Consider the following 26131-nt stretch of genomic DNA (forward strand, 5'->3'; position numbering starts at 1 on the left):
TGGCCGCCTTTGCCCTGCTGCTGCCCGAGACCCGGGGCCGCCCCCTGGAGGAACTGGAGGAGTACTGGCGAGGGGCGGCGGACCAGGGACTGTGCGGGAGCTGCCTGCCCCGTAAGAAGCCCTCAGCCGTTCCAGCCCCGCCCCCCCATTGCCCCATCCCGTGGGCCTGCGGCCCCCTCACCCCCTTCCCCGCCTCCCACAGCACCTCCCTGCTCCCCACCCACGCCCCCTTCCCCTACCTGACCCCCCACCCCCTCCCCCCGCACCTCCCCACCTCCGCCTCCCTCCCCAACACCTTCCTCTACGCCCACACCTCCCCGCCCCTGCACCCCTACGCTCCCACCTCCACCTTTACCTCCCATCCCATCCCACCCCCTCCCCCAGCCTCCCCAGACCCCAACACACCCACCCCGCTCCTCACCCTTCCCCCGCTGTACCCACACATCACCACCACTACCACCACCACACCATCACCACCACCACTAGCACCCCCAGCAGCGCCTGCCCCGTGGTGTGTGGGGGACAGCCGCCCGCTGGCCCAGGGTATGTTGTGGTGTGCCTTGGTCCATTTGGCTGTGGGTGCTCACTTCTCTCTCCCGCTCCCCCGGGGTTACGAGACTTCCCTGGGGGGCTTGTGAGGGCTGAGTAGTAGTAGTAGTAGTAGTAGTAGTGGTAGTAGTAGTAGTAGTAGTGGTAGTAGTAGTAGTAGTAGTAGTAGTAATGAGTGTTGTTGTTGAGATAATAATGTACGTAAGAAGTTGACATATATTGATCGTTGTAGTAGTAGTAGTAGTAGTAGTAGTAGTAGTAATCTGTAAACTCACATCATTAGATTTATTTTTCACAGTCATAATTATTAGTTTTAAGATCTCATTGTAACACCCACGTCATTATTTTATAGAGCTTGTGTTTTTTACTAATAATTTTAACGTTTATTAATTTTGTAGATAGACTTACATGATCTTTGTTTGCATGGCTTTCTTAATTACTTATGTTTTGTGTTTTTGTGTTTGTTTGTCATGGTTTTGTGTTACTAGTTTGTTATTTTTGTCGTTTTTGTTTGCTTCTGTTGTTGATATTTTTCTTGTTATTGTTATTTATCTTATCGTTGATTTCACTGACATTAAAAACAAGACTTACCCTTCAACCTTACTATTACAATTACGACCAAACATTTTAAATATTTATCTACTTCGTAACTTCAGAAACGAAAACTTCACACTATAAACTCTACGGGATAGCCTACGAAGTTTTCAGTTAAGTCAATAAAAGAAAGTAAAGCTTGTAATGGTAATCTAATGTAATTTCTAATATAACTCTCCTATACTATTGAGTGGCTCTCTGTAATATTGTGAAAGTGATGTAAAGTGTATGGTGAGGGGAGGGGGGTGCGTTAACCTACCCAAGATATCCAAGAGACTCGTTTGAATATAGATTTAGGCTATTTATTATGAGTTAGGTGACCAGCATAAGGTTAGGCTACTCAGATGACTGATTTCATAAATTTTAATAGCTACAAAAATGCAGAAATATTAGGAATTTTTATGTGGTGTTTAAATAAGAGTGCGGAGTTATTTCTATCAAACTATGGCAACAAAATATCATATCGACCGTTTTACCGTGTCACAAGGAACAAAAATATACTTGGTGTTCTTTCATTTATATTATTAAAATTCATCTATATTATTCTCTACTATTTACTGTTCCATTTATTTATCTTAATCGAATTCGCAAGCACCAACAAACGTCCGAGAGGTAATATCGTAAACAGTTGACCGTCGGCTCGTGCAGGAGGTGGCAGCACGCGGCGAGTTTCCTTTAAAACACCCGGCCAGTTGTGGCCCGCCATGGCGCGGCGGAAGGCTAAAAGAAACATTGAGTCCCTGAAGAGGGAGCCGCACCGCGACGACCACCTCGTGCCCCTGGAGCAGCTGTGCGCCAGGCTGGGGGTGGACCCGGCGGTGGTGAGTGCCCGGGGGGGGGGGAGACAATACAAACTCTCGAGGAGCGCCGCCTCATGAACCATGGCGTCTCATTTCCGTGGCGCTGTCCCTTGAGCCCGCGGTGGGTAAGGACCCGTGTGTCCCCGGGGCGGGGCACAGGCCCTTGATTGATTGATTGATGGTCTTTTAGTGACCCTTAGCGGGGGTTAAACACTGGGTTTTCACGGGGGCAATAGGCGCGTTCAACACTCCCACCTGTGTGTGGTGAGTCGCGGGAAGTGGTTGCCGCGGGCAACCAATGAAGAGCAGTTGGTTCACAGTATGAAACGAGACATCGGCGCGTCGAGTGTACGCCAGCCAAGTATAATGGCCATTATCTTTTCCTTTTTCTCCATCAGGGCCTCTCGCAAGCTGAAGCAAACGCCAGGCTGGAAAGAGACGGTCCGAACAGGCTGACTCCGGTCAAGCGCGCGCCCGGCTTGGTCATCTTCCTCCAGCAGCTGGTCAAAGGGTTCTCCCTCATGCTGTGGGCGGCCACCGCGCTCTGCCTCCTCGCGTACGGCATCTCCATCCTGCAGCAGGACAGGAGGATGGAGTATGTGAGTGGCGGGGGTGTTGATATTGTCTGAGTCAAGTAATGGAGGAAGGGAAGAAGAGAAGGGAGACAGAAGGAAAGTGAAACATTTAATATATAAGTGGTGGTGGTCGTGTAGTAGTCTTATTTGGCTATAGTGTTGGTTTAGGTTCATAGTTCAGTTATTATCATTATTATTATTAGTAGTAGTAGCAGTATTGTTATCATCATCATTTATCATTATCATTATTATTATCATTATTTAGCCAGGTTTGTGTTCCTATAGGTATGTAGTAGGTACAGGTAAGATTTATTAAGAATAATGTTAAAGCTATTGATGTCTTTTCTCTGTCTCCTACTTGTATATATTTCTCTGTGATGTATAAACATTATTATTATTATTATTATTATTATTATTATTGCTGTTATTATTATTTTTAAGTGGTGAATAATGATTGTTTTTGCATACTATTAAACTGACATTCCACTTTTTTGTGATTCATATTTATTCGCTTTCAAATGGTTTCGTGTACTGCTTTTATTAACTTTTTTTTCACATGTACATTTGGCAGTCCTGAAATCATAGTCTTATTGTGATAGTAGGGTGTTAGAATGTCTCTTTTTAGGATTTTATAAACCATCTCCACTCTTTGTAAATAAAGATGTATAAAACTCCTTTTCTTCTCTTCTCTTCCATCTTTATAAATGTAAGTCATTTAATGTCTCTGTATAATGTATTGTATTTGTTGGGTTGAGTCTTTATTTAACCCAGTAGCAGCGACGGGCCAAATTTGTGGCTTTACCATGTAGCAGCGCAATGATATAACCCCCCCCCCAAATAGGTGATACATAATCTGATCACAAATGCTTTGACATATATTATGAGATGGTTTGTGTGAGGGGTGATTTTTTCTCATTTTTCTCGCTTGGAGGGACCATTAAGAAACATGATCCCTGCTGCTACTGGGTTAAATTTGGCAGTTTCTTGTCCACTGTTAATGTGTTTATGTGTACATGTGGTGTGGAATGAATGACTTTACTCTGAACATTCTCAAAATCTGGTTAAGGAATGTTTTATAAGGAAAACCGAGCATGTCTGTTTTTGCTCATTTCCTTAGAGTACTAGAGGGTCTGTGCGCCAGTCGGGTCTGTGCGTTAAGTCCCGCGTTAGTCCTATAACACATAAACAGAGAGTGGAAATGACGGGGCGAAGTTTAAATTTTCCCGCCAGTAGACTATAGGTTAGAGATCTGTTTCTGCTTTACCCTTGCCACTTCTTTTTTTTGGGGGGGGATATATTTATAATGCTGGTTTGGGGGCTTTTAAACAAACTTTCCCTTTTTTGTGTTTGTGAGGCTGTGGTGAAAAGGTTGACTGGCTTTTGTGTGTGTGTGTGTGTGTGTGTGTGTGCAGCTGTAGTGACGCGGGCCTCCCTTCGCAGCTGTACCTGGGCGTGGTGTTGGCGGGGGTGGAGCTGGTCTCGGCTGCCTTCAGCTTCATGCAGGAGCAGAAGAGTTCAAAGGTCATGGAGTCCTTCATGAAAATGGTCCCGCTGGTAATGACCCTCGACCTTTATTTAGTTTTCAGTTTTATATTATTTTATTTGATTGTTTGTCTTTTTTTTTTTTTAGTGTGTGTGTGTGTGTGTGTGTGTGTGTGTGTGTGTGTAAGGATGAATCTAACCTTGCCTTTTTTATTTTTTCATTTATTTCTTTATTTGTTTACTTATGTTCATTATTTATTTTGTTTCTAATTTTTCTTTCGTCAATAATAACATAAAAAACAGCCTACCATACCTCTAACATAATTTTCATAGCCATCAACTCATCTCCCTTATCACTATACAAAAAGAAATCTCACCATCATCTTCACCATCCCCTCGTCACCATTAGCAAACCATTGTGCGACGCGATGGTGAGGAGTTCATCATTGACACGAAGATGCTATGTGTTGGGGATGTGGTCAAGGTTCGGGCCGGCGATCGCATCCCGGCAGACATCCGCGTCATTGAGGTCAGCGGGTTTAAGGTACGGTGGTGTGGTGTTCTTGGTTGTGTGTGTGTGTGTATGTGTGTGTCTGTTATGTACGTTAATTTGTGTATGTGTGTGTCTGTTATGTATGTTAATTTGTGTATGTGTGTGACGCTTCTCTGACCAAAGAAAACAGAAGGATTTATATGCAAGACTAAACTAGATTAAAAAAAACGAGAGGCTGTAAGAGAGGTCAATTTCGGGTGGAGAGATGCCTTGATACTTTCCTCATTGACAGTTATCCCATCTGTCGTTCCTTCCCAGGTGGACAACTCCCCGCTGACAGGAGAGTCCGTTCCACAGGCCCTCACACTGACCACCACTTCGGAGAGTCTTCTCGAGGCCACTAATATCGCTTTCTACTCCACAAATGCTGTCGAAGGTAAACTAATAAACCCCTTGGTGATGTCTTCTTGTAGGAAATCCACAGTCGAGGGGTTAATGTATAGACCTAAGAGATATGCATACACTTTCTTTGTCTATCTTAACCCGGTAGCAGCGACGGGCCAAATTTGTGCCGTGATATAACCCCCCCCAAATAGATGATACATAAACTGATCACAAATGCTTTGATATATATTATGAAATGTGTGAGTGATGATTTTTTCTCATTTTTCTCGCTTAGAGGGACCATTAAGAAACATGATCCCCGCTGCTACCGGGTTAAACACACACACATGCACCGTAATGGGCAGGTCCACTACAGTAAGCCCTAAAATGTTTGATAATATTCCCCTGCCAGTTTATTTGTCAATCTTAAACTCATGCACATATCACAGGGATGGCCGTGGGAGTGGTTCTCAAGACAGGGGACGCTACGATGATGGGTCAAATTGCCGCGCTGGCCACCGTCATCACACCCCAGAAGACGCCACTCGCCAAGGAGATCGACCACTTCATCTCCATCATCACCGTTGTGTCCGTCGTCCAGGGCGTCGCTCTTCTCATAATGGCGATGGTGATGGGTGCGTGTTGATGTCGATGGTGGATGATGGATGGAGATGCCTTGTTAGTTCTTCTGTTTCGTCTTTCTTTTTTTTCTCTCTTTTTTTTGTTTGCTTTTTAGTTTTCCTCTTTTCTTCCTTCTGCTTTTATGTTTTCTTCTTTTTCTTCTCTCTCTCTTCAGCCGTTTGTTTGTTTAATTTTTCTTCTGTTTCTTCCTCGTTCTTTTTCTTGTTTTTCTCTCTTTTTCTGTTTTCTTTTTAGCTTTTCTTCCTTTCTTCCCTCTGCCTCTTCTTCTTTTTCTTCTCTTTCTCTCTTATGTTTGTTTTTAGTTTTTCTTCCTTTTTCCTTCTGCTTCTTCTTTTTCTTTATCTTTTTCTTCCTCTTTTCCCTTCTTCTGTTTGTTTTTAGTTTTCTTCTTTTCTTCATTCTGCTTCTTTTTTCATCTTCTTTTTCTTCTTCTTTGCTCTCTTTCTTTTTCTTTTACATTCTTACTTTCCCTCAAGGCATTGGACATTTTTAGTGGTTTTATTAAGAGAGAGGAAATAATAGACCCCACTTCAGACACCTCTCAGTATTCTGATCTTACAAAGCGAGAAGGAGTGAACGCACCTCAGTTACAAGCACACCTGTCGCCTCTCCCACAGGTTATGCATGGCTGGACGCCTTCGTGTTCCTGGTCGGAATCTTCGTCGCGAACATCCCCGAAGGCCTACTCGTCACTGTGGCCGTCTGTCTATCCCTGGCGGCTAAACGCATGGCCCTCGAGAATTGCCTTATCAAAAACCTGGAGGCCGTCGAAACTCTCGGGTCCATATCCGTCATCTGCACCGACAAAACCGGAACGCTCACCCAGAATCGCATGACCGTGGCACACCTCTGGGTTGATATGCGGGTCGAAACGGTGGACTTCTCGGACATCTACACAGCGCCTGTCGTCGAGGACCTGCCCAAGAGTGTGAGGGTTCTAGCCCGCACTGCCACCCTATGCACCAACGCCGTGTTCAAGGATGGGGATGAGGTGCCGGTGATGCGACGAGGGGTGATAGGCGACGGTTCAGAGGCAGCCCTGATCAAGTGGGTGGAAATGGCGTTTGGGACTTTGGATGAGATTCGGGGGTCGTATGAGAAGGTGTGTGAGGTTGCGTTCACATCGTTCAACCGTTATCATCTCTGCATCTATCGAGTCGCCAACCGGAAGAACGCGCATTTTCTACTCGTGATGAAGGGCGCGCCGGAGGTCATATTCGAGGCCTGCACGACCGTTCTGCTTCACGGCGAGGAGAAACGCATCAACGACCACTTCCGTGACGCCTTTGAAACCACACATGAGACACTAGGAGGCTTCGGCGAGAGAGTCCTAGGCTTCTGCGACTATTACCTACCATCCAAGCACTTCCCTTCGACATACGTTTTCCGTGCCGAGGACATGAACTTCCCGACTCGCGGTTTTCGTTTCATCGGCCTCACGTCACTAATCGATCCCCCGAGACCCAACGTGCCGGCAGCCATCACACAGTGCCGTGCCGCAGGGATACAGATCGTCATGGTAACCGGCGACCACCCCATAACCGCTAAAGCCATCGCTCGAAAAGTCGGAATCATTTCTCCGGACAGCGAAACCGTGGAGGACATCGCAAGGAGACTCAACATCCCCATCGCAAAAGTTGACCCTAAACTGGCCACGGCGGTCGTCCTATGCGGCAGTGACCTAGCGCGTATGACCCCAGAGGACTTAGCGAAGGTGCTGTTGGTTCACCGAGAGATTGTGTTTGCCCGGACGTCCCCGCAGCAGAAGCTCTTGGTGGTCGAAGGCTTCCAGAAACTTGGTACCATCGTCGCTGTGACCGGAGATGGGGTGAATGACGCCCCCGCCCTCAAACAGGCTGATATTGGTAGGTGAAGGAGGAGGAGGAGGAGGAGGAGGAAGAAAAATGAGAGAATGAGGAGTAATGTGTGTGTGTGTGTGTGTTTGTGTAGGTGGGTGAAGGAGGAGGAGGAAGAGGAGGAGTAAAAGGAAGAAGAATGAGAGAATGAGGATTAATGTTTGTGTGTGTGTGTGTGTGTGTGTGTGTGTGTGTGTGTGTGTGTGTGTGTAGAAAAGAGAAGCAGAATGAGAGAAGAATGAATGTGTGTGTGTGTGTGTGTGTGTGTGTGTGTGTAATTTAGTTTTTCCACTTTTCCATTCTACTCTTTCTCTATTCTCCTCATCTTAGGGTCAGAAAAGGAGGAGGAGGAAGAAGAAGAAAAAGAGGAGGAGGAGGAGGAGGAGGAGAAAAAATGTGTTTAGATTTACATAAATATCTCAGACAACCATTTTCTATCAGGCATTCACTCGCTAACATCACTACCCATGTTATCCCATTTCCTTATGCATGAGTTAACCAGTGTATTGACTCTCTCACATTTCCTCATCATCCTGAAATTGACCTCTCTTTTGGCCACTCCTCTAAACTACTTTTCATGGGGGTATAGCGATTAGCATTTTTTTAATTATTATTATTATTTTTGAGCTGCGTACTTTAATGGAAAAAAAATCATCATCAACTCATCCACAGGTGTCGCCATGGGGATTTCGGGCACGGAGGTCGCCAAGGAAGCTGCTGATCTGGTCCTAATAGACGACAACTTCTCGTCCATCGTCCGAGGCGTAGAAGAGGGGCGGATCATCTTCGACAACCTCAAGAAATCCATCCTCTACACCCTGACGTCGAAGGTAGCAGAGTTGACGCCCTTCCTCTTCTTTGTGATGGCCCGTGCACCGCTGCCCCTCGGAACTGTCACTATCCTGTGTATTGATCTCGGGACTGACTTGGTGAGTGGTGGGTACAGGGTTTGTGGGTAAGAGTGAGTTGATTTAACCCAAACTATTTATTGTTTTTATCATCATCCATTCCTTCTTACTGCTTGGAAACATCACTAAATTTTCTGTATTGATTTGGGGCTGAGTTGGTGAGTGGTGGGTACAGGGTTTGTGGGTAAAAGTGAGTTGATTTAACCCAAACTATTTATTGTTTTTATCATCATCCATTCCTTCTTACTGCTTGGAAACATCACTAAATTTTCTGTATTGATTTGGGGCTGAGTTGGTGAGTGGTGGGTAGAGTGGTTGTGGGTAAGAGTGCGTAGATTTAGCCCAAACTATTTAATATTTTCATCTCCGTCCGTTCCTTCTTACTACTTGGAAACATCACTAAATTTTCTGTATTGATTTGGGGATGATTTGGTGAGTGGTGGGTACAAGGGTAGTGGGTAAGAATGAGTGGATTTAGGCCAAACTACATACTTTTTCCATCATCGTCCATTCCCTTTTACCACTTGCAACCATCACTATTCAAAGCCAAATCCATGCCAATTGCACCGGACAGCTTAACCACGACAGGGTGAAAAGGCCAATGCAATAGAAATGAACACTGCAGCGACCTTCAGCTATAGCGTATGCCCCAGACTTTACAAACCTTACGCTTTCAGTATATACACAGACTAAAGTTTTATTCAATTCATCACAGCTGCTTGCCCTCTCTAACACTACAAGCTAAATAGACATTGCTCCTCTATCGGCTGAGACTAAAGTTTTGTCCATTCCCTCACAGCTGCCGGCCATCTCCTTAGCCTACGAGGAAGCTGAGTCGGACATTATGAAGCAGGAACCCCGGGACCCAGTGAAGGACAAGCTCGTCAACTCGAGGTACAAATACATAACCGAACGGTCTTCTTAATCCATCCACTGCAATTGGCACAGATTTGACCTTCACTGGTAGCCTGGTAACATATAGTCCCAGGTCCTTCTCTGCCTCTGTGGTGGATAGTGGAGTGTTTCCCATGTGGTGTTGGTATGCTGGATATCCCTTCACTGGTAGCCTGGTAACATACACTCCCAGGTCTTTCTCTGCCTCTGTGGTAGATAGTGGAGTGTTTCCCATGTGGTATTGGTATGCTGGATATCCCTTCACTGGTAGCCTGGTAACATACACTCCCAGGTCTTTCTCTGCCTCTGCGGTAGATAGTGGAGTGTTTCCATTGTGGTATTGGTGTGCTGGATATCCCTTCACTGGTAGCCTGGTAACATACACTCCCAGGTCTTTCTCTGCCTCTGTGGTGGATAGTGGAGTGTTTCCCATGTGGTATTGGTATGCTGGATATCCCTTCACTGGTAGCCTGGTAACATACACTCCCAGGTCTTTCTCTGCCTCTGTGGTGGATAGTGGAGTGTTTCCCATGTGGTATTGGTGTGCTGGATATCCCTTCACTGGTAGCCTGGTAACATACACTCCCAGGTCTTTCTCTGCCTCTGTGGTGGATAGTGGAGTGTTTCCCATGTGGTATTGGTGTGCTGGATATCCCTTCACTGGTAGCCTGGTAACATACACTCCTAGGTCTTTCTCTGCCTCTGTGGTGGATAGTGGAGTGTTTCCCATGTGGTATTGGTATGCTGGATATCCCTTCACTGGTAGCCTGGTAACATACACTCCCAGGTCTTTCTCTGCCTCTGTGGTGGATAGTGGAGTGTTTCCCATGTGGTATTGGTGTGCTGGATATCCCTTCACTGGTAGCCTGGTAACATACACTCCCAGGTCTTTCTCTGCCTCTGTGGTGGATAGTGGAGTGTTTCCCATGTGGTATTGGTGTGCTGGATATCCCTTCACTGGTAGCCTGGTAACATACACTCCCAGGTCTTTCTCTGCCTCTGTGGTGGATAGTGGAGTGTTTCCCATGTGGTATTGGTATGCTGGATATCCCTTCACTGGTAGCCTGGTAACATACACTCCTAGGTCTTTCTCTGCCTCTGTGGTGGATAGTGGAGTGTTTCCCATGTGGTATTGGTATGCTGGATGTCCCTCCCAAGATGCATGACTTTACATTTTTCTTCATTGAATTGTAGCAGCCACTCTTTGTTCCATTCCTGTAGCTTGGTGATGTCTTCTTCAAGGAAATCCACAGTCAAGGGGTTAAGGGAGGGATGGGGCTGTTTCCTCCGTCATGCTGCTTATATTAACTTTATATAAATAGCCAGACCTCTGCATCCAAAATTTAGACATATCAACTTCAATATACACACCAAATTGGTGGTACAAAGGTAAACAAACAAACGTATAGAACAACATTTTACTTTTTTTGTTATCTGTTGTGAGGGCAACTACCAACTTAGCGGGCGAACGACCGGGGCACTCCTGCCGCCCGCCCGCATCTTGCCGCTCGAAGCTGTTCAACTACTGAGGTGCAGCGAACCACCTGTTTCACTACCACTGCTCGTTTGCCTGACGCCGTTTGACGCCTCGGTCGACGGAACTACCAAGGCTTCTCAACCCGCTATGGGAGGCGACTTGGTGACCGCCAGCGCCTTCCTCGTCAGACAGCGGCCGAGCCTCGCCCTGAACACTTGATTCTACTCCGGTTCCCAAGCCCTGCTCTCACTCGGGTTAACTCAGATACCGTGGGGTCGTTCTGGGTGCCTTACCTCTCTCCTCTCCACGCCCTGGACTCCCGTTATTGCTGTGAACCTGACGCACTTTCTCCTCCTGCACCTCCCTCGTCCACCACGTCTACACCACTTCAAGGACGAAGCTGTGCTGCCTTGTCATTGCCACTCAAAGGACGAGACGCCCAGAAGAGGAAGAAGCTGTGCAACGGGTCATTGCTGAGTCCGGCGTGCCGAAGCCTTCGTGTTGGAGACTTCAGATTGTGAGGCTGTTTTGGGGTTTTCTACTTTATTTAAAGTAAACTGGTGTCTAACTATTTATCTTGCTGTTTGTTATCCCTTCTGATTACAGCACCCAACACTGGAACCTTGACATCTGTTTTTCATTCTTTTCATACTTTTTTTTTTTTTTTTGTGTGTGTGTGTGTGTGTGTGTGTGTGTTTGTGTGTGTGCTTTTTTTCTGTTTTCGTCGACGTGAGAAAAGAAAACACGGAACGACAACTAACTCACACAGCCCTCCCTCCCTCCCTCCCACCCCAAGGCTCCTCTCCATGGCGTACGGGCAGCTCGGGGTGATCCAGGCGCTGGCGGGCTTCTTCGCCTACTTCGTGGTCATGGCGGAGAACGGCTTCCTGCCCGACAAGCTCCTGGGTTCCCACAAACGATGGTACTCCAAGACCGTCAACGATATGGAGGACTCATACGGGCAGGAGTGGGTGAGTGGGAGTAGTAGAAGGAGTAGTGGTAGTAGTAGTAGTAGTAGTAGCAGTAGTAGTAGTAGTAGTAATAGAAGTAATTGACCTATCTTTTGGCCACTCCTCTAACCCTTTTTAGGAGCAGTGAGTAGCAGGCTTTTTTTTCACATTTGTTTCCTTTTTTTATGCCCTTGAACTGACTCCTCTGCTGTATAGAAAAAAAAAAAAAAAGGAGCGGAAGGGAGTAGCTAAGAGGAGTATTAAGGAGTTTTATGGAGAGAGTAAAGGGTATGAGGAAGGAGCTATCAGGGGCTTAAGAATAGGGGTGGATGAGGAGAGGGTAGTAGTAGGGAGTAGGTATAAGGAGAGAGTACAAAGGGTCACTTAACCATATACTGTCTTCACCTAAAATCATCTTGTAACCTCCCATAGTCGGTACTCTCTCCTCCTCTCCCCTTCCTCCTTTTCCCTCCCTAGATACATCATAACCAGGAGAGGGTAGTAGTAGGGAGTAGCTATAAAGAGGGAGTAGAAAGGGTCACTTAACCATACAGTATCTTCACCCAGAATCATCTTGCAACTTTCTCCCATAGTCGGTACTCTTTCCTCCTCTCCCCTTCCTCCTTTTCCCTCCCTAGATACATTATAACCAGGAGAGGGTAGTAGTAGGGAGTAGGTATAAGGAGGGAGTAGAAAGGGTCACTTAACCATACACTCTCTTCACCTAAAATCATCTTGTAACCTTCTCCCATAATCAGTACTCTCTCCTCCTTTCCCCTTCCTCACTTAACCACGTAACATAACCACTCAACCATACACTATCTTCACCCAAAATCATCTTGTAACCTTCTCCCATAATCAGTACTCTCTCTCCCTCTCCCCTTCCTCCTTTTCCCTCCCTAGACACATAACCATACTTTAACCATGTCATCTTTTCTCATCCCCTTTCCCATAGCTGGGCACTATAACAGAAAACCTTATTCCCGATAATCGATAACTGATAATGGGAAACCTTATCGGTGATAACCGATTTTCGTTAACTGGAAACTCAAATATAGGCAATAACCGATAACCGATACCCGATATTAATCCACAATTCCGATACTAGCTAGTGACAAGTCCGATAGGCGAAAACGATACCATATTGATATTTTAAATAAAAAACACAGATGAATTCAAATTTTCATTATCTGTATTTTAGAAAACTTACAAAACCTAAAAACCACACGTTTACACGTACATATGGACGGTAATACTAGAAACGCCTGAACCGGTGTTGTGTTATTTGGCGTCCCCACCGTCAAAAGCTGGCGCTATTGTTTACAAATTCTGGTCTCTTGTGAACTGCGCATGCTCAGACCAGCAAGCGTAGACCTGTACAGTCTCACAAAGCTTTTTAACCATAATTAAGAGTTGCTGGAAGGCTGAATCAGACATACAATACCACTACCACCATCCTCGCTGTTTCTAGAACGACACCGTACGAGTTGTATTTATATGTACAGAGTGTTGTTCTAGAAACAGCGAGGATGGTGGTACTGTATGCCTGATTCAGCCTTCCAGCAACTACTCTTAATGTGTTAAAATGCTTTGTGAGACTGTACAGGGCTCCGCTTACTGGTCTGAACATGCGCAGTTCACGAGAGACCAGTGTTTGTAAACAAAAGCGCCAGATTTTGACGATGGGACACCAAATAACACAACGACCGTGCCTTCACTATCATGGCATGCTCACAAACGAATATGGAATATCAAATTTGAGGCAGTGAATAATCATTTTTGGGGCAAAGTTAAATGATTTTTCTCTTTGATATATTGATTTTTGAGTCTAACATTAAAAAATAACCTAGTGTTTTAATGTTGATGATCAAAGTATGAAATCTCTTCACAGAAGATGTTTCATATACCGAAGTTTTTTTTCATACAACACCGGGCGCCGGGGCCATGCATGCGCAGTAGGGAGGAGACAACGTTTTTTTCTGAGAAGCGGAAAAAAGTAGCGATTATCGCTAGTTTGGTAACAAAAGTAACGAAGATACTGATATATATTTAAATAAGTAGCGGATGACTGATAACCCGATTTTGTTATCAGTGATAAAGTATTGTGATAACTTATCACGATAACGCCCAGCTATGCCCTTTCCCCTCTCCCCTTCCTCCTTTTCCTTCCCTAGACACATGACTGTACCCTACTTTAACCATGTCGTCTTTTCTCGCCCCTGTTCCTCTAGAGTTACCACGACAGACAGGCGCTGGAGTACACGTGCCACTCTGCATTTTTTGTGAGCATTGTGGTGTTGCAGTGGGCCACCCTCATCGTCAGCAAGACCAGGCGGAACTCCCTCCTGCGCCAGGGCATGAGGTGAGGGGATGAGGGGATGTGAGGATGAAGGAAGAGGAGGAGGGGGAGTGTGTAGGGTGAGGTTTTTGTTTGTTTTGTTTGATTTTATGGTTAGTTACTCTCAATTGCAACAGCAATGATTTTTTTTTATTTATTTATTTATTTTTTATTTATTTATCTATTTTTTTTACTCAGGAACATGGTGCTCAACTTCTCCCTCTTCTTCGAGACAGCGCTGGCCGCCTTCCTTGTCTACACCCCGGGCATGGACAAGGCTCTGCACATCTATCCCCTGAAGTAGGTTCCTTAATGGGGGGATCTCCAGCTGAACCGAGGGATACCTGTATGTCTTGTGTGAGGAGTGTAATCTATTTGTAATCTGTCTATCTATGTAATGCAATTTAGTTTCGCTTTCCACATACATCCACATAACCGCTGCATGTTAGGAAACACACAAGAAATTAATCCAGACTCGGAATGGGTGGATTGAACCTGCGACTGGCTAGATAGGAAAACCACTCCTTAACCCAATAGCAGCTGATGACACGGTGCTCATTGCAGAAAATGAAAGTGACCTACAAAATTTGGTCAGTGTTTTTGATAGTGTCTGTAATAGGAGAAAGCTGAAAGTAAATGTCAACAAAAGTAAAGTGATGGTTTGTGAGCAAAGTAGAAGTGAGGTTGTAGATTTTGTATGCCCATATAGAGTGGGAATTGAATGTGAAAAAGAATGCAAAATAATTTTGAATGGTGAAGAAATGGGGGAGGTCAATGAGTTTAAGTACCTTGGATCAGTTATTTGTAAGCATGGTGGTATGGAGGGAGAGATAAGAGAAAGAGCATTGCAAGGAAGAAGGGTGGTAGGGTCTTTGGGACGAATCATGAATGGCAGAAGTGTGAGCATGGAGGTAAAGTGGGATTTGACAAATACAGTAATAGTACCAACCCTCACATATGCAAGTGAAACATGGGCCTGGAATGAAAGTCAGAGGTCTAGAGTGCAGGCAGTGGAAATGAGTTATTTGAAGAGTGCTTGTGGTGTGAGTAGAACGGATGGAATGAGTTATGAAAGTGTGTACGAGCATTTTGGAATGTGTCACGGGGGTGAAGGGAAGAAGTGTGGAGTGGTGGAAGAAGTGAAGCGACAGACTTTGCACTACCACATGCTCCACCTGTACGGGGATCATATATATAATCATCACACTCTACGCTCCCTACGTTTCAAATATACCGCCAGTTCTTGACTCAGAAGAATGGTGGGGGCATCTGGCATCCATACACACTCATTCATCTCCAGCACCTGCCCTACCAAAGGCCACAGATCATTTTCCACTTTTGTTCAGAATACATCTGTCATATCTTGTGACGTGTCAAGCAGTTCCTCTGCTCCGGGCGGAAGTAGAGCGCAGGCGAATCAAATTGACAGTGACTCTGATGACTGCTACGTTAGTGACATTGACAGTGATACTAGTGACAGTGACTGGCTATCCAATTTTGGAGACATTAGTCAACGAAGCAGTGATAGTGATGTATATATACCGCCTGCCTCACAGCCTCTCCCTACCCCTGCCCCGAGTACTTCAAGATGGAGGTGTGGCCGTGTTTCTTCGTGTTCTAGGATTACTGCCACAAGAGGGCGTGCCAGAGCTAGTGCTGCTGCTAGTGACGGAAACTTTCAGTGGACCAGTGGTGATTTTTTTATACCAAGTGTGCCTCAGTTTGACGGTGCTCAGGTGGGAAACACAAATAATTTCCCAGAAGTGCAACGAGAATGTGACTATTTTCTTGCATATATGGATAATGATTTACTGGATCTAATTGTCAAGGAAACAAACAGAAATTTTGCACAATGTGGCGAGCACGTGGGCTTGCATGAGAGTGAGTGGGGTGCCACCATGCGATGCGTCACGGCCACGAGAAAATGCGCAATATTTTCAGCTGTCATAACTTTTTTATTATTATTAGGAGAGAAGTTTTACTACACCACCATATATACTAAATGAATATACAATTATTGCAAAGAAGAAAGACACCATTTCCACCTCTTTTAAATGTCTAAATTTTCCCCGTGCACAGCATCCAGAGAAATATATCGCCACCCGTACTCAATGGGTTAATGGTCCCTCTAAGCGAGAAAAATGAGAAAAAATCATCACTCACACAAACCATTTCATAATATATATCGAAGCATTTGTGATCAGTTTATGCATCATTTATTTTGGGGGGGTTAAATCATGGCACAAATTTGGCCCGTCGCTGCTACACGGTAAAGTCACAAATTTGGCCCGTCGCTGCTACACGGTAAAGCCACAAATTTGGCCCGTTGCTGCTACACGGTAAAGCCACAAATTTGGCCCATCGCTGCTACACGGTGAAGCCACAAATTTGGCCTGTCGCTGCTACACGGTAAAGCCACAAATTTGGTCCGTCGCTGCTACACGGTAAAGCCACAAATTTGGCCCGTTGCTGCTACACGATAAAGCCACAAATTTGGCCCGTTGCTGCTACACGGTAAAGCCACAAATTTGGCCCGTCGCTGCTACACGGTAAAGCCACAAATTTGGCCCGTTGCTGCTACACGGTAAAGCCACAAATTTGGCCCATCACTGCTACACGGTAAAGCCACAAATTTGGCCCATCACTGCTACCAGGTTAACCAAGGGAGTAAAATATGTAGAAGTCAACAAAAGTGAGGCAATTTTGAAGCAACCATTGTTTTTTGAGTTGGTAAAGATGGATGTCTCATAGCAAAGGAGCTCTAGGAATAGTCTTTGAATTCTTCCACTCTATATGTAGGCTAACCTTCCCCTCCTTTCCCAGGCCTCTGTGGTGGTTTATCAGTCTTCCGTTCCTGCTGCTGACCCTGGCGTACGACACAGTGATCACCTACCTCATCCGACGCTACCCTGGTGGTTGGGTGGAGCGTGAGATGTACTACTAACAACCCAGGGCTGTATTTTAAGACACCATCGCTTCTCACATCAACTATTTTTAGAGGTCAAAGAGGGGATCAATCTGTTTTTCGTAAGTGTTTTTTAAGGTTCATGGCACAGAAAAAGGGTCAAACTACCACCAGGGTCATAAAACTACCCCTGGAAAGGCCTGCAGCTCCTACGAAAGCCATGTCAAATATGTGAACTTGGGCGACAACATGTTTTAAAATACGACCCCCAGTCTCTGCTACCATCCAAAATAAAGAGGAACCAGACATATTTAAAGGAAGAAAAGCAGTATTTAGGAAGATATGAGAGCTGGGTAGAGTGTGAGATGTACCATTGACAAGCTGATCTATGCTACCATCCAAAATAAAAAGGAACCAGACATATTTAAAGGAAGAAAAGCAGTATTTAGGAAGATAGGAGAGTTCAGTGGAGCGGGTTTTACTTTGCATATATATTTTAATGGAAGAAGAAGAAAATGAGATGTTTGGTTACAATAGAACATGTTAACTTATAATACAAAAAATGATCTACCAAAGGATTAACTGTGCATATATATTTTAATAGAAGAAGAAGAAGAAAATGAGAAGTTTGGTTACAATAGAAGAACATGTTAACTTATACAAAAAATGATCTTCCAAAGGATTAACTGTGTATATATATTTTAATGGAAGAAGAAGAAGAAAGGAGGAAGTTTGATTTTAATAGAGGAACATTAACTTTCAGTACAAAAAAAAGAAATACCAAAGGATTGATTGTACATATATATTTTTTAATGAAGACCCTTAATTTATTTATTTATTTATTTTGTTAACAGAATATGGACTTAGGTATATTTTTGATAGGCCATGTTAGCTTAGACAAATATAAAGTGGAGAATATTTTGTTAAGTGTATTGGTTCTGTATGCATTTATTAGTGTATTTATTTATCTATTTACTTTTAAACATAAGTCAGCGATGAAAAGAATAAACTAGTATCCGGGAACGCGTCTCCATTTTTCATTCAGGTATCCCCAAAAATAACCGAACTCTCGATAGAATATACAAATTCAACCTTAAAACGCAAAATTAGGCTGGGTATCATTCATAAACACACCCATAAACACGAAAAGAATAAAAAATCAGCCGCCCATTGTGATAAGGAACCATCGGGCGGTGACAGCGAGCGCACCGATGCTAGATTATCGTACTCAGAGCCTCGCATTTATCGGTTTGTGAGGCTTATCTATTGCCAAAAAACACAAGTAATTAACCATTTTAACGATAAGTGTATATGAAGGCAGTTATTGGGGTCGAGGAGGCAGTTTTGGGGTCGGAAATCGGCAAACAGGAGGCTGAGTACGACAATCTGGCAACGTTAAGTACACCGTTGCCAGATTATCGTACTCAGCCTCGTATATACCGGTTTGTAGCTATTGCCCCAAAACACCAATAATTAACCATTTTAACGATAACTATATATATGAAGGCAGTTATTGGGGTCGAGGAGGCAGCTTTTGTGTCGGAAATCGGCAAACAAATACCATCTCAAAACGCAAAATTAGGCAGGGTATCATTTATAATTACACACATGGATAAAGAATAAATTAGTACCTGGAAACTTCACTTTTTCACCTAGATATCCCCATATCCCCAAAACTACTAAATCTTTCACTATAACAAACAAATTCCATCTTAAAACGCAAAATCAGGAGGGTGAGTACGACAATCTGGCAACGTTGAGCGGGCGGAACGTTGCCAGATGGTCGTGCTCAGGCTCTTATTTTTAACTATTTACACCCCAAAAACTGTCTCCTGTGTCGAAATACCTAGATTTATTTATATTTATCGTTACATTCGTTAATTTCTCATGTCTTATGGGGATAGTTAAATGTCAGAAACCGGTAAAAATGATCTTCTTAGTACGACAGTCTGGCAACGTTGCGCGACGGGCGGCTTTATTTACCCACAATGCAACAGACCAAAACAGTAGTCGCTGAGCACGGTGCGGAGGAAGACGTGTGTGCGCCGCGTTCCCGTAGTGAGGAGGAGGTGAGGCCGGTGCAGAGGGCGGTAATGGCGTGCTGCTAGTGGCTATAATGGCGCGTGCTGAGTGGCGGTGAGGGTGGGGAGATGCCTGTGGCGCGCTCTGTCTCGGCGACCCAGCTGGACGGCGGTGGCGGAGGCGGAGGAGGGGCGGTGGTTCTGCTTGCTCCTAAGGCTCACACGCTGGACAGGTAACTCTTAATTATCTCACCTGGCGGGGTAATTAACACAGGGAACGTTATTAGCAGCTTTAGTTACCGTGTTGTTGTTTTCTGTAATCACCACCACCACCTTCAGTACTGTCATCACCATCACCGCTGTCATAACCACCACCACCAGTATCATCACCACCGCCATGATCATCACCATCTCCAGTATCATCGCCACCAGTACTGTCATCACCACCACCACCATCATCATCACTACTGTCATCACCACCATCACCATCACCACTATCATCACCACCACCACCAGTACTGTCATCACCACCACCATCATCACCACCACCACTGTCAGCACCACTACTACCAGTACTGTCATTACCACCACCACTGTCATCACCACCACCACCACCATCACTACTGTCATCACCACCACCATCACCACCAGTACTGTCATCACCACCACCACCAGTACTGTCATTACCACCACCACCATCACCACTGTCATCACCACTACCACCAGTACTGTCACCACCACCATCATCACCACCACTGTCATCACCACCACCACCAGTACTGTCATTACCACCACCACCATCACCACTGTCCTCACCACCACCACCACTGTCCTCACCACCACCACCAGTACTGTCATTACCACCACCACCATCACCACTGTCATCACCACCACCACCAGTACTGTCATTACCACCACCACCATCACCACTGTCATCACCACCACCACCACTGCTGTCATTACCACCACCACCATCACCACTGTCCTCACCACCACCACCAGTACTGTCATTACCACCACCACTGTCATCACCACCACCACCACCATCATCTCTGTCATCACCACCACCACCAGTACTGTCATTACCACCACCACCATCACCACTGTCATCACCACCACCACCACCATCATCACTGTCCTCACCACCACCACCAGTACTGTCATTACCACCACCACCATCATCACTGTCATCACCACCACCACCAGTACTGTCATTACCACCACCACCATCATCACTGTCATCACCACCACCACCACCATCATCACTGTCATCACCACCACCACCACCAGTATCATCACCACCACTTCTGTCATCACCACCACCATCATCATCATCACTACTCTCACCACCACACCACCAAAGACTGCCCCCCCCCATGAGATAGATAGAAGTACCAATAGTATACAAAACAATGCTAGTACACAGTGGCCCTGCGGAGCGCTATATGGCAGTGGAACCGGGCCTCATACGTCATCAACAGTGAATGGTAAACAAGATAGATGAAAATAGTTTGGAATCTTTAAGAGTGGGTTTGTATGTGGGTTAGTTTCTTGTGAGAGGTGAGATCATCCAAGATTGGCAAGTCACTGAAGAGTTCAGGTTCAGGTAGATTGCGGAAGTCTTGCCTTTGAATCGGCACTTCCTGATGTGGTCTTGATATTGTGGTCTTGTGGTCTGGGTCTGGGTCTTATATCTGATTTAGCTTCACTATATTGATTTTATCTTTTTCTCTCGTATTTTCCAGAATTTATAAATCGTTCTTTTACTTTGTTCAATCACTTGCTCATCAAAAAGGAGTCCCGATTATATTTTCTTCGTCTTCGTCATAGGGTCATTGCAACACTAAATTTTTCCCCTGTTCTTCCCAATAAGTGAGTGAGTGAGTGAATTTGCATCCTGGTTAATCTCAGTGGGTAGTGTGTCATTATCAGCCTTGGAATCTACCCCAGAATCATACCTATTACCTGATTCTTCTCATTGCCAATCCCATTCAGACATCCCGTCGGTTCCTGTCATGAATTTATGCAAATCTGAGCCTGTGTTGTTTACCTGTTGATGTTTATTATTGTTTATATTTCACTTTGTTTGATTTGAATACTCTGGTACCCAACATGCATATCAAACGGCTTTTAAACATGCTCTCAGATCAGATGTTGCGCGTACGTGCGCAACGACATCACTTGCTCTCATGCCCACAACCTTGACTCTTCTGAATTTTCTACCATCTGGCTAAGACTTCATTGTCATTCTATTACTAAATACATCTGTGCTGTTTATCTCTCACCTAACTCTACCAACTATGTAAAATTCTTTGACTATTTGAATTCTAAAGTGGAGCACATCTTGACCCACTCTCCCTTCGCTGAAATCTCCATCCTAGGAGATTTCAATGTTCACCACCAGCTTTAGCTTTCATCCTCTTTCACTGACCATCCTGGTGAACAAGCCTACAACTTTGCTATCCTCAACGATCTAGAGCAGTTGGTCCAACACCCTACACGTATTCCCGATTGTCTTGGAGACCGGCCCAACATTCTAGACCTCTTCCTTACCTCAAACCCTTCTGCTTATTCTGTCAAACTGTTCTCTCCATTGGGCTCCTCCGATCACAATCTTATTTCTGCATCCTGTCCTATCGCTCCTGTACACCCTCTGGACCCACCGAAGAGGCGATGCTTCTGGCATTTTGCTTCAGCTCGGTGGGACGACCTGAGGATGTACTTTTCCGATTTCCCGTGGAATGACTATTGCTTCCAGGATAGAGACCCCTCTGTGTGTGCTCAGCGCATCACAGAGGTGATTGTCTCTGGAATGGAGGCATACATTCCTTGTTCTTTCTCTACTCCTCATGCTAAAAAGCCTTGGTTTAATCACGCTTGTTCTCGTGCTGTCAATGATAGAGAGGCAGCTCACAAAAGGTACCAGAGCCTTCAAACTAATGCTAATTATGAACTTTACATTTCTGCCCGAAATCGTGCCAAATCTATTCTCCGACTAACCAAAAATTCTTTCATTAATAGAAAATGCCAAACCTTGCTTTTTCTAACTCTTCCCGTGACTTCTGGCATCTAGCCAAAACATCTCCTCCAACTTCACTTCTTCATCTTTCCCTCCACTCTCAGTCCTGACGGCAACACTGCCGCCTCATCTATCTCTAAGGCTGAACTCTTCTCTCAAACTTTTCTAAAACTCCACTCTGGACGATTCTGGGCATATTCCTCCTACTCATCCCCCCTCTGACTCCTTTATGCCTGTTATAAAGATTCTTCAAAATGATGTTTTCTATGCCCTCTCTGGCCTCAATCCTCAGAAGGCTTATGGACCTGATGGAGTGCCTCCTATTGTCCTTAAAAACTGTGCCTCCGTGCTGTCACCCTGCCTGGTCAAACTCTTTCGCCTCTGCCTGTCAACATCTACCTTTCCTTCTTGCTGGAAGTATGCCTTCATACAGCCTGTACCTAAGAAGGATGACCGCTCCAATCCCTCAAACTACCATCCTATAGCTTTACTTTCTTGTCTATCTAAAGCTTTTGAATAAATCCTTAACCGGAAGATTCAAAAGCACCTTTCCACTTCTGACCTTCTTTCTGATCACCAGTATGGGTTCCGCAAGGGGTGTTCTACTGGTGATCTCCTAGCCTTCTTAACTGACTCTCGGTCATCCTCTCTTAGCCGTTTCGGTGAAACCTTTGCTATTGCGCTGGACATATCAAAAGCTTTTGATAGGGTCTGGCACAAATCTTTGCTTTCCAAACTACCCTCCTACGGTTTCTATCCTTCTCTCTGTACCTTTATCTCCAGTTTCCTTTCTGACCGTTCTATTTCTGTTGTGGTAGATGGTCACTGTTCTTCCCCTAAATCTATTAACAGTGGTGTCCCACAGGGTTCTGTCCTATCTCCCACTCTTTTTCTGTTGTTCATTGATGATCTTCTTTCCAAAACGAACTGTCCTATCCATTCCTACGCCGATGATTCCACTCTGCATTACTCAACTTCTTTTAATAGAAGACCCACCCTACAGGAACTTAACAACTCAAGGCTGGAGGCTGCAGAACGCTTAGCCTCAGACCTTGCTATTATTTCCGATTGGGGCAAGAGGAACCTGGTGTCCTTCAACACCTCAAAAACACAGTTTCTCCACCTATCCACTCGACACAATCTTCCAAACAACTATCCCCTATTCTTTGACAACACCCAGCTATCACCTTCCTCAACACTAAACATCCTCAGTCTATCCTTAACTCAAAATCTCAACTGGAAACTTCATATCTCATCTCTTACTAAATCAGCTTCCTTGAGGGTGGGCGTGCCTGTACCATCTCCGCTTAGTTCTTCTCCCCACACAGTTGCTGTCCATATACAGGGCCTTGTCCGCCTCGTATGGAGTATGCATCTCATGTGGGGGGGCTCCACCACACAGCTATTCTGGACAGAGTGGAGGCTAAGGCTCTTCGTCTCATCAACTCTCCTCCTCATACTGATAGTCTTCTACCTCTTAAATTCCGCCGCAATGTTGCCTCTCTTTCTATCTTCTATCGATATTTCCACGCTGACTGCTCTTCTGAACTTGCTAACTGCATGCCTCCCTCCCCTCCCCGCTGCACTCGACTTTCTACTCATGCTCATCCCTATACTGTCCAAACCCCTTATGCAAGAGTTAACCAGCATCTTCACTCTTTCATCCCTCATGCTGGTAAACTTTGGAACAATCTTCCTTCATCTGTATTTCCTCCTGCCTACGACTTGAACTCTTTCAAGAGGAGGGTATCAGGACACCCCTCCTCCTGAATTTGACCTTGCTTTCGGCCACCTCTTTTGTTTCTTTTTTAGGAGCAGCGAGTAGCGGTTTTTTTTTTATTATTTTCTTTTTTTGTGTGCCCTTGAGCTGCCTCCTTTGTTGTAAAAAGAAAAAAAAAATGGTGTAAATGCAGGTGTGTCGGAAATAGTAGAAAACGGCATTTGGTTATTCTGTCACCACAAATAATTCCATCTTCACCATCATTGATTATTCTGTATGAGATGTCCTAGTGCTTTTAGATATTGTGTAACCTAACCTCTATATCAAGGCAGTGTGTTGGTAATAGCTGTTGCATTATCTAAAGGTGATAATAGAATGTAGGAGAATACCAATTACAGATTCTCGAGATTGACGTTGGAAATAAAGCAAGAAAATTTTAAGGTCGTTGGCAAGTGTCTCGAGGAGCACCCAAGATTATGAAAGGTCAATGAGAACTTAGTAATTGTCAGGGAAAAATACTGTACTGGGGGAACTAAAAGAAAAGAGCTTGATACTTTTTTCTTGTTCTAATTTTAAGGTCATCGGCAAGTGTCTCAAGTAGCGCTGAAGATAATTAAAGGTCAATGAGAACTTAGTAGGCCTAATTGCCAGGGAAAAAATACCGTACAGGGGAAACTAAAAGAAAAGAGTGTGATTCTTTCTTGTTCTAATTTTTACTCTGATGACCTAACCCTATTATGTAAGCCAAGGTGATGTATGGATAATGGCTGCCTTGTAATCTATCACATAATCTGATAATGGGATGCAGTAGGGGAGGAACCATCACAGACTTAAAAACAAAAAAATGCAGTAGGGTAGTTTTTAGACCAATAACAATTTTCTTAAGTAACCAAAGAAAATACTACTGACAAGAACTTTGAATTGCATTGAAAAAAATAATAAAGAACGAGTTACCAGGAAAAGCGAATGTTACTATTATGATTTTTTTATTCAACATCAACAACAAGATCGACGACAATTACCTTAAGTAACACCAAACAAAATCTAAACTACCGAAAACTTTGAATCACCTGTAAATATAAATAAAGAGCGAGTTACCAGTAAAAATGAATGTTACTTTTTATCACTATTGTTTACTATTTTTACATTTCAGTGCAGTTAAGGAAGGAAAGTCAGTAAATGTTAAGTAATTTTACAGAACTGCTTTGATAATGGGACTTTGCAGATGCTTTCCTGAGTCAGCCAGTCAATCGCTCAGTCAGTCAGTCATCTATATGCAGTCTATCGGGAGGCTAAGAACACAGACTAACACGCATATACATACACATTCAAGTTAGATAAAAGCAGATATGTCTGGTATACGTACAGGACAACACCAGCTTAGTTCAAATCCTTCGTTATACAACTAGGCAAACACACACACACACACACACACACACACACACACACACACACAATTCAGCTAGCAATTATATATACATGTCTGTTTTTCTGTCTACTTTCTATCTATTTTTCTATATACTTTCTCTCCACTGCTATATCGATAACAGATGCTTATTTATACACACCTGTCTTGGGCCATATCTTCACAGGTGTTCACGCTACCTCACAACAATCGCCATCATTTTGAATCTATTGTGAAAGTCATGGTAAAAATATTCAGCTTGTTTACTGTTTTTATTGATGGTCTCTCCCTCCCATCAACCACACATTGGCACACTGACCTAACCTCACCATTGATTAGATAGACTATATTCTCATTGGGTGTATCTTATCAGTTGTTTTCCAGGCCCATGAGGCATGTTGAGGTTTATACACACACACAACTCAGTGGTTAGAGCGTGTGCCTCACAACCAGAAGGACCGGGGTTCGATTCCCCGACCGGGTGAAGATAAGTTGGGTTTATCTTTCACGTGTAGCCCCTGTTCACGTAGCAGTGAGTAGGTACGTGACATGAGGCAAGGAGTTGTGACCTCGTTGTCGCGGTGTGTTGTGTGTGAGTGGTCTCAGTCATACCCAAAGATGGGTCACTGAGCTCTGAGCTCCTTCCGTAGGGGAATGGCTGGCTGTCTTGAGAGAGACCTGCAGCAGACCAAGAGGTGAATTACACACACACACACATCGAAGCATTATGAGGTGTTATGTGTAGTCTTGAGTTAGGGAACGGGTATGTGGAAGATGTTAGATAAATTCAGATTCAACAAAGACATAGGCAAGAATTGGTTTGCCAGTAGAGTGGTGGATGAGTGGAACAGGCTTGGCAGTCATGACGTGGGTGTCAATACCATAGATACATTCAAGAAGAGGTTGGATAAATTCATGGATAGTGAGGTTAGGTTGGGTTAGGATTACAGGAGCTGCCTTGTATAGGCCAACCATCCTTTTGCAGACTCCTTATGATCTTATGTAAAAAGGGGTGATTCTTCAGTCCTGGGCAAAGTGTAACTATTAAACATATGTACTAACACTTAACACATACAAATGCCAGTGTGTTTAAAAGTTACTAGCCTTGTTTAACTGATT

General features: G+C 44.5%; 2 protein-coding genes across 4 annotated transcripts in view; both read left to right on the forward strand.

Annotated features, from left to right (window-relative positions):
- LOC126992979 (sodium/potassium-transporting ATPase subunit alpha-1-like) overlaps positions 1 to 17663 on the forward strand; it is a 21843-nt gene extending 4180 nt beyond the window's left edge. The window contains exons 1-13 of one of the 3 annotated variants that reach the window (XM_050851803.1): positions 405 to 543; positions 2342 to 2542; positions 3959 to 4072; positions 4410 to 4544; positions 4812 to 4929; positions 5327 to 5512; positions 6137 to 7384; positions 8048 to 8304; positions 9083 to 9177; positions 11451 to 11625; positions 13836 to 13966; positions 14141 to 14242; positions 16766 to 17663. In XM_050851803.1, coding sequence (XP_050707760.1) covers positions 2465 to 2542; positions 3959 to 4072; positions 4410 to 4544; positions 4812 to 4929; positions 5327 to 5512; positions 6137 to 7384; positions 8048 to 8304; positions 9083 to 9177; positions 11451 to 11625; positions 13836 to 13966; positions 14141 to 14242; positions 16766 to 16886 — 2760 coding nt within the window. In that variant the 5' untranslated portion in view covers positions 405 to 543; positions 2342 to 2464 and the 3' untranslated portion in view covers positions 16887 to 17663. Of the gene's footprint in view, positions 544 to 1759; positions 1965 to 2341; positions 2543 to 3958; positions 4073 to 4409; positions 4545 to 4811; positions 4930 to 5326; positions 5513 to 6136; positions 7385 to 8047; positions 8305 to 9082; positions 9178 to 11450; positions 11626 to 13835; positions 13967 to 14140; positions 14243 to 16765 lie in introns of those variants that run through there. The other 2 variants (XM_050851802.1, XM_050851804.1) reach the window with 2 other exon arrangements.
- Positions 17664 to 18849: 1186 nt separating this feature from the next.
- The window catches only part of LOC126992977 (ubiquitin carboxyl-terminal hydrolase 31-like), a 56342-nt gene continuing 49060 nt past the window's right edge, over positions 18850 to 26131 (forward strand). The window contains 1 exon segment of the mRNA XM_050851801.1: positions 18850 to 19101. Within this exon segment, the coding sequence (XP_050707758.1) occupies positions 18998 to 19101 (104 nt within the window). The 5' untranslated portion in view covers positions 18850 to 18997.

Source organism: Eriocheir sinensis, unplaced genomic scaffold (assembly GCF_024679095.1).
Source record: "Eriocheir sinensis breed Jianghai 21 unplaced genomic scaffold, ASM2467909v1 Scaffold535, whole genome shotgun sequence".
NCBI classification, from domain to species: domain Eukaryota; kingdom Metazoa; phylum Arthropoda; class Malacostraca; order Decapoda; family Varunidae; genus Eriocheir; species Eriocheir sinensis.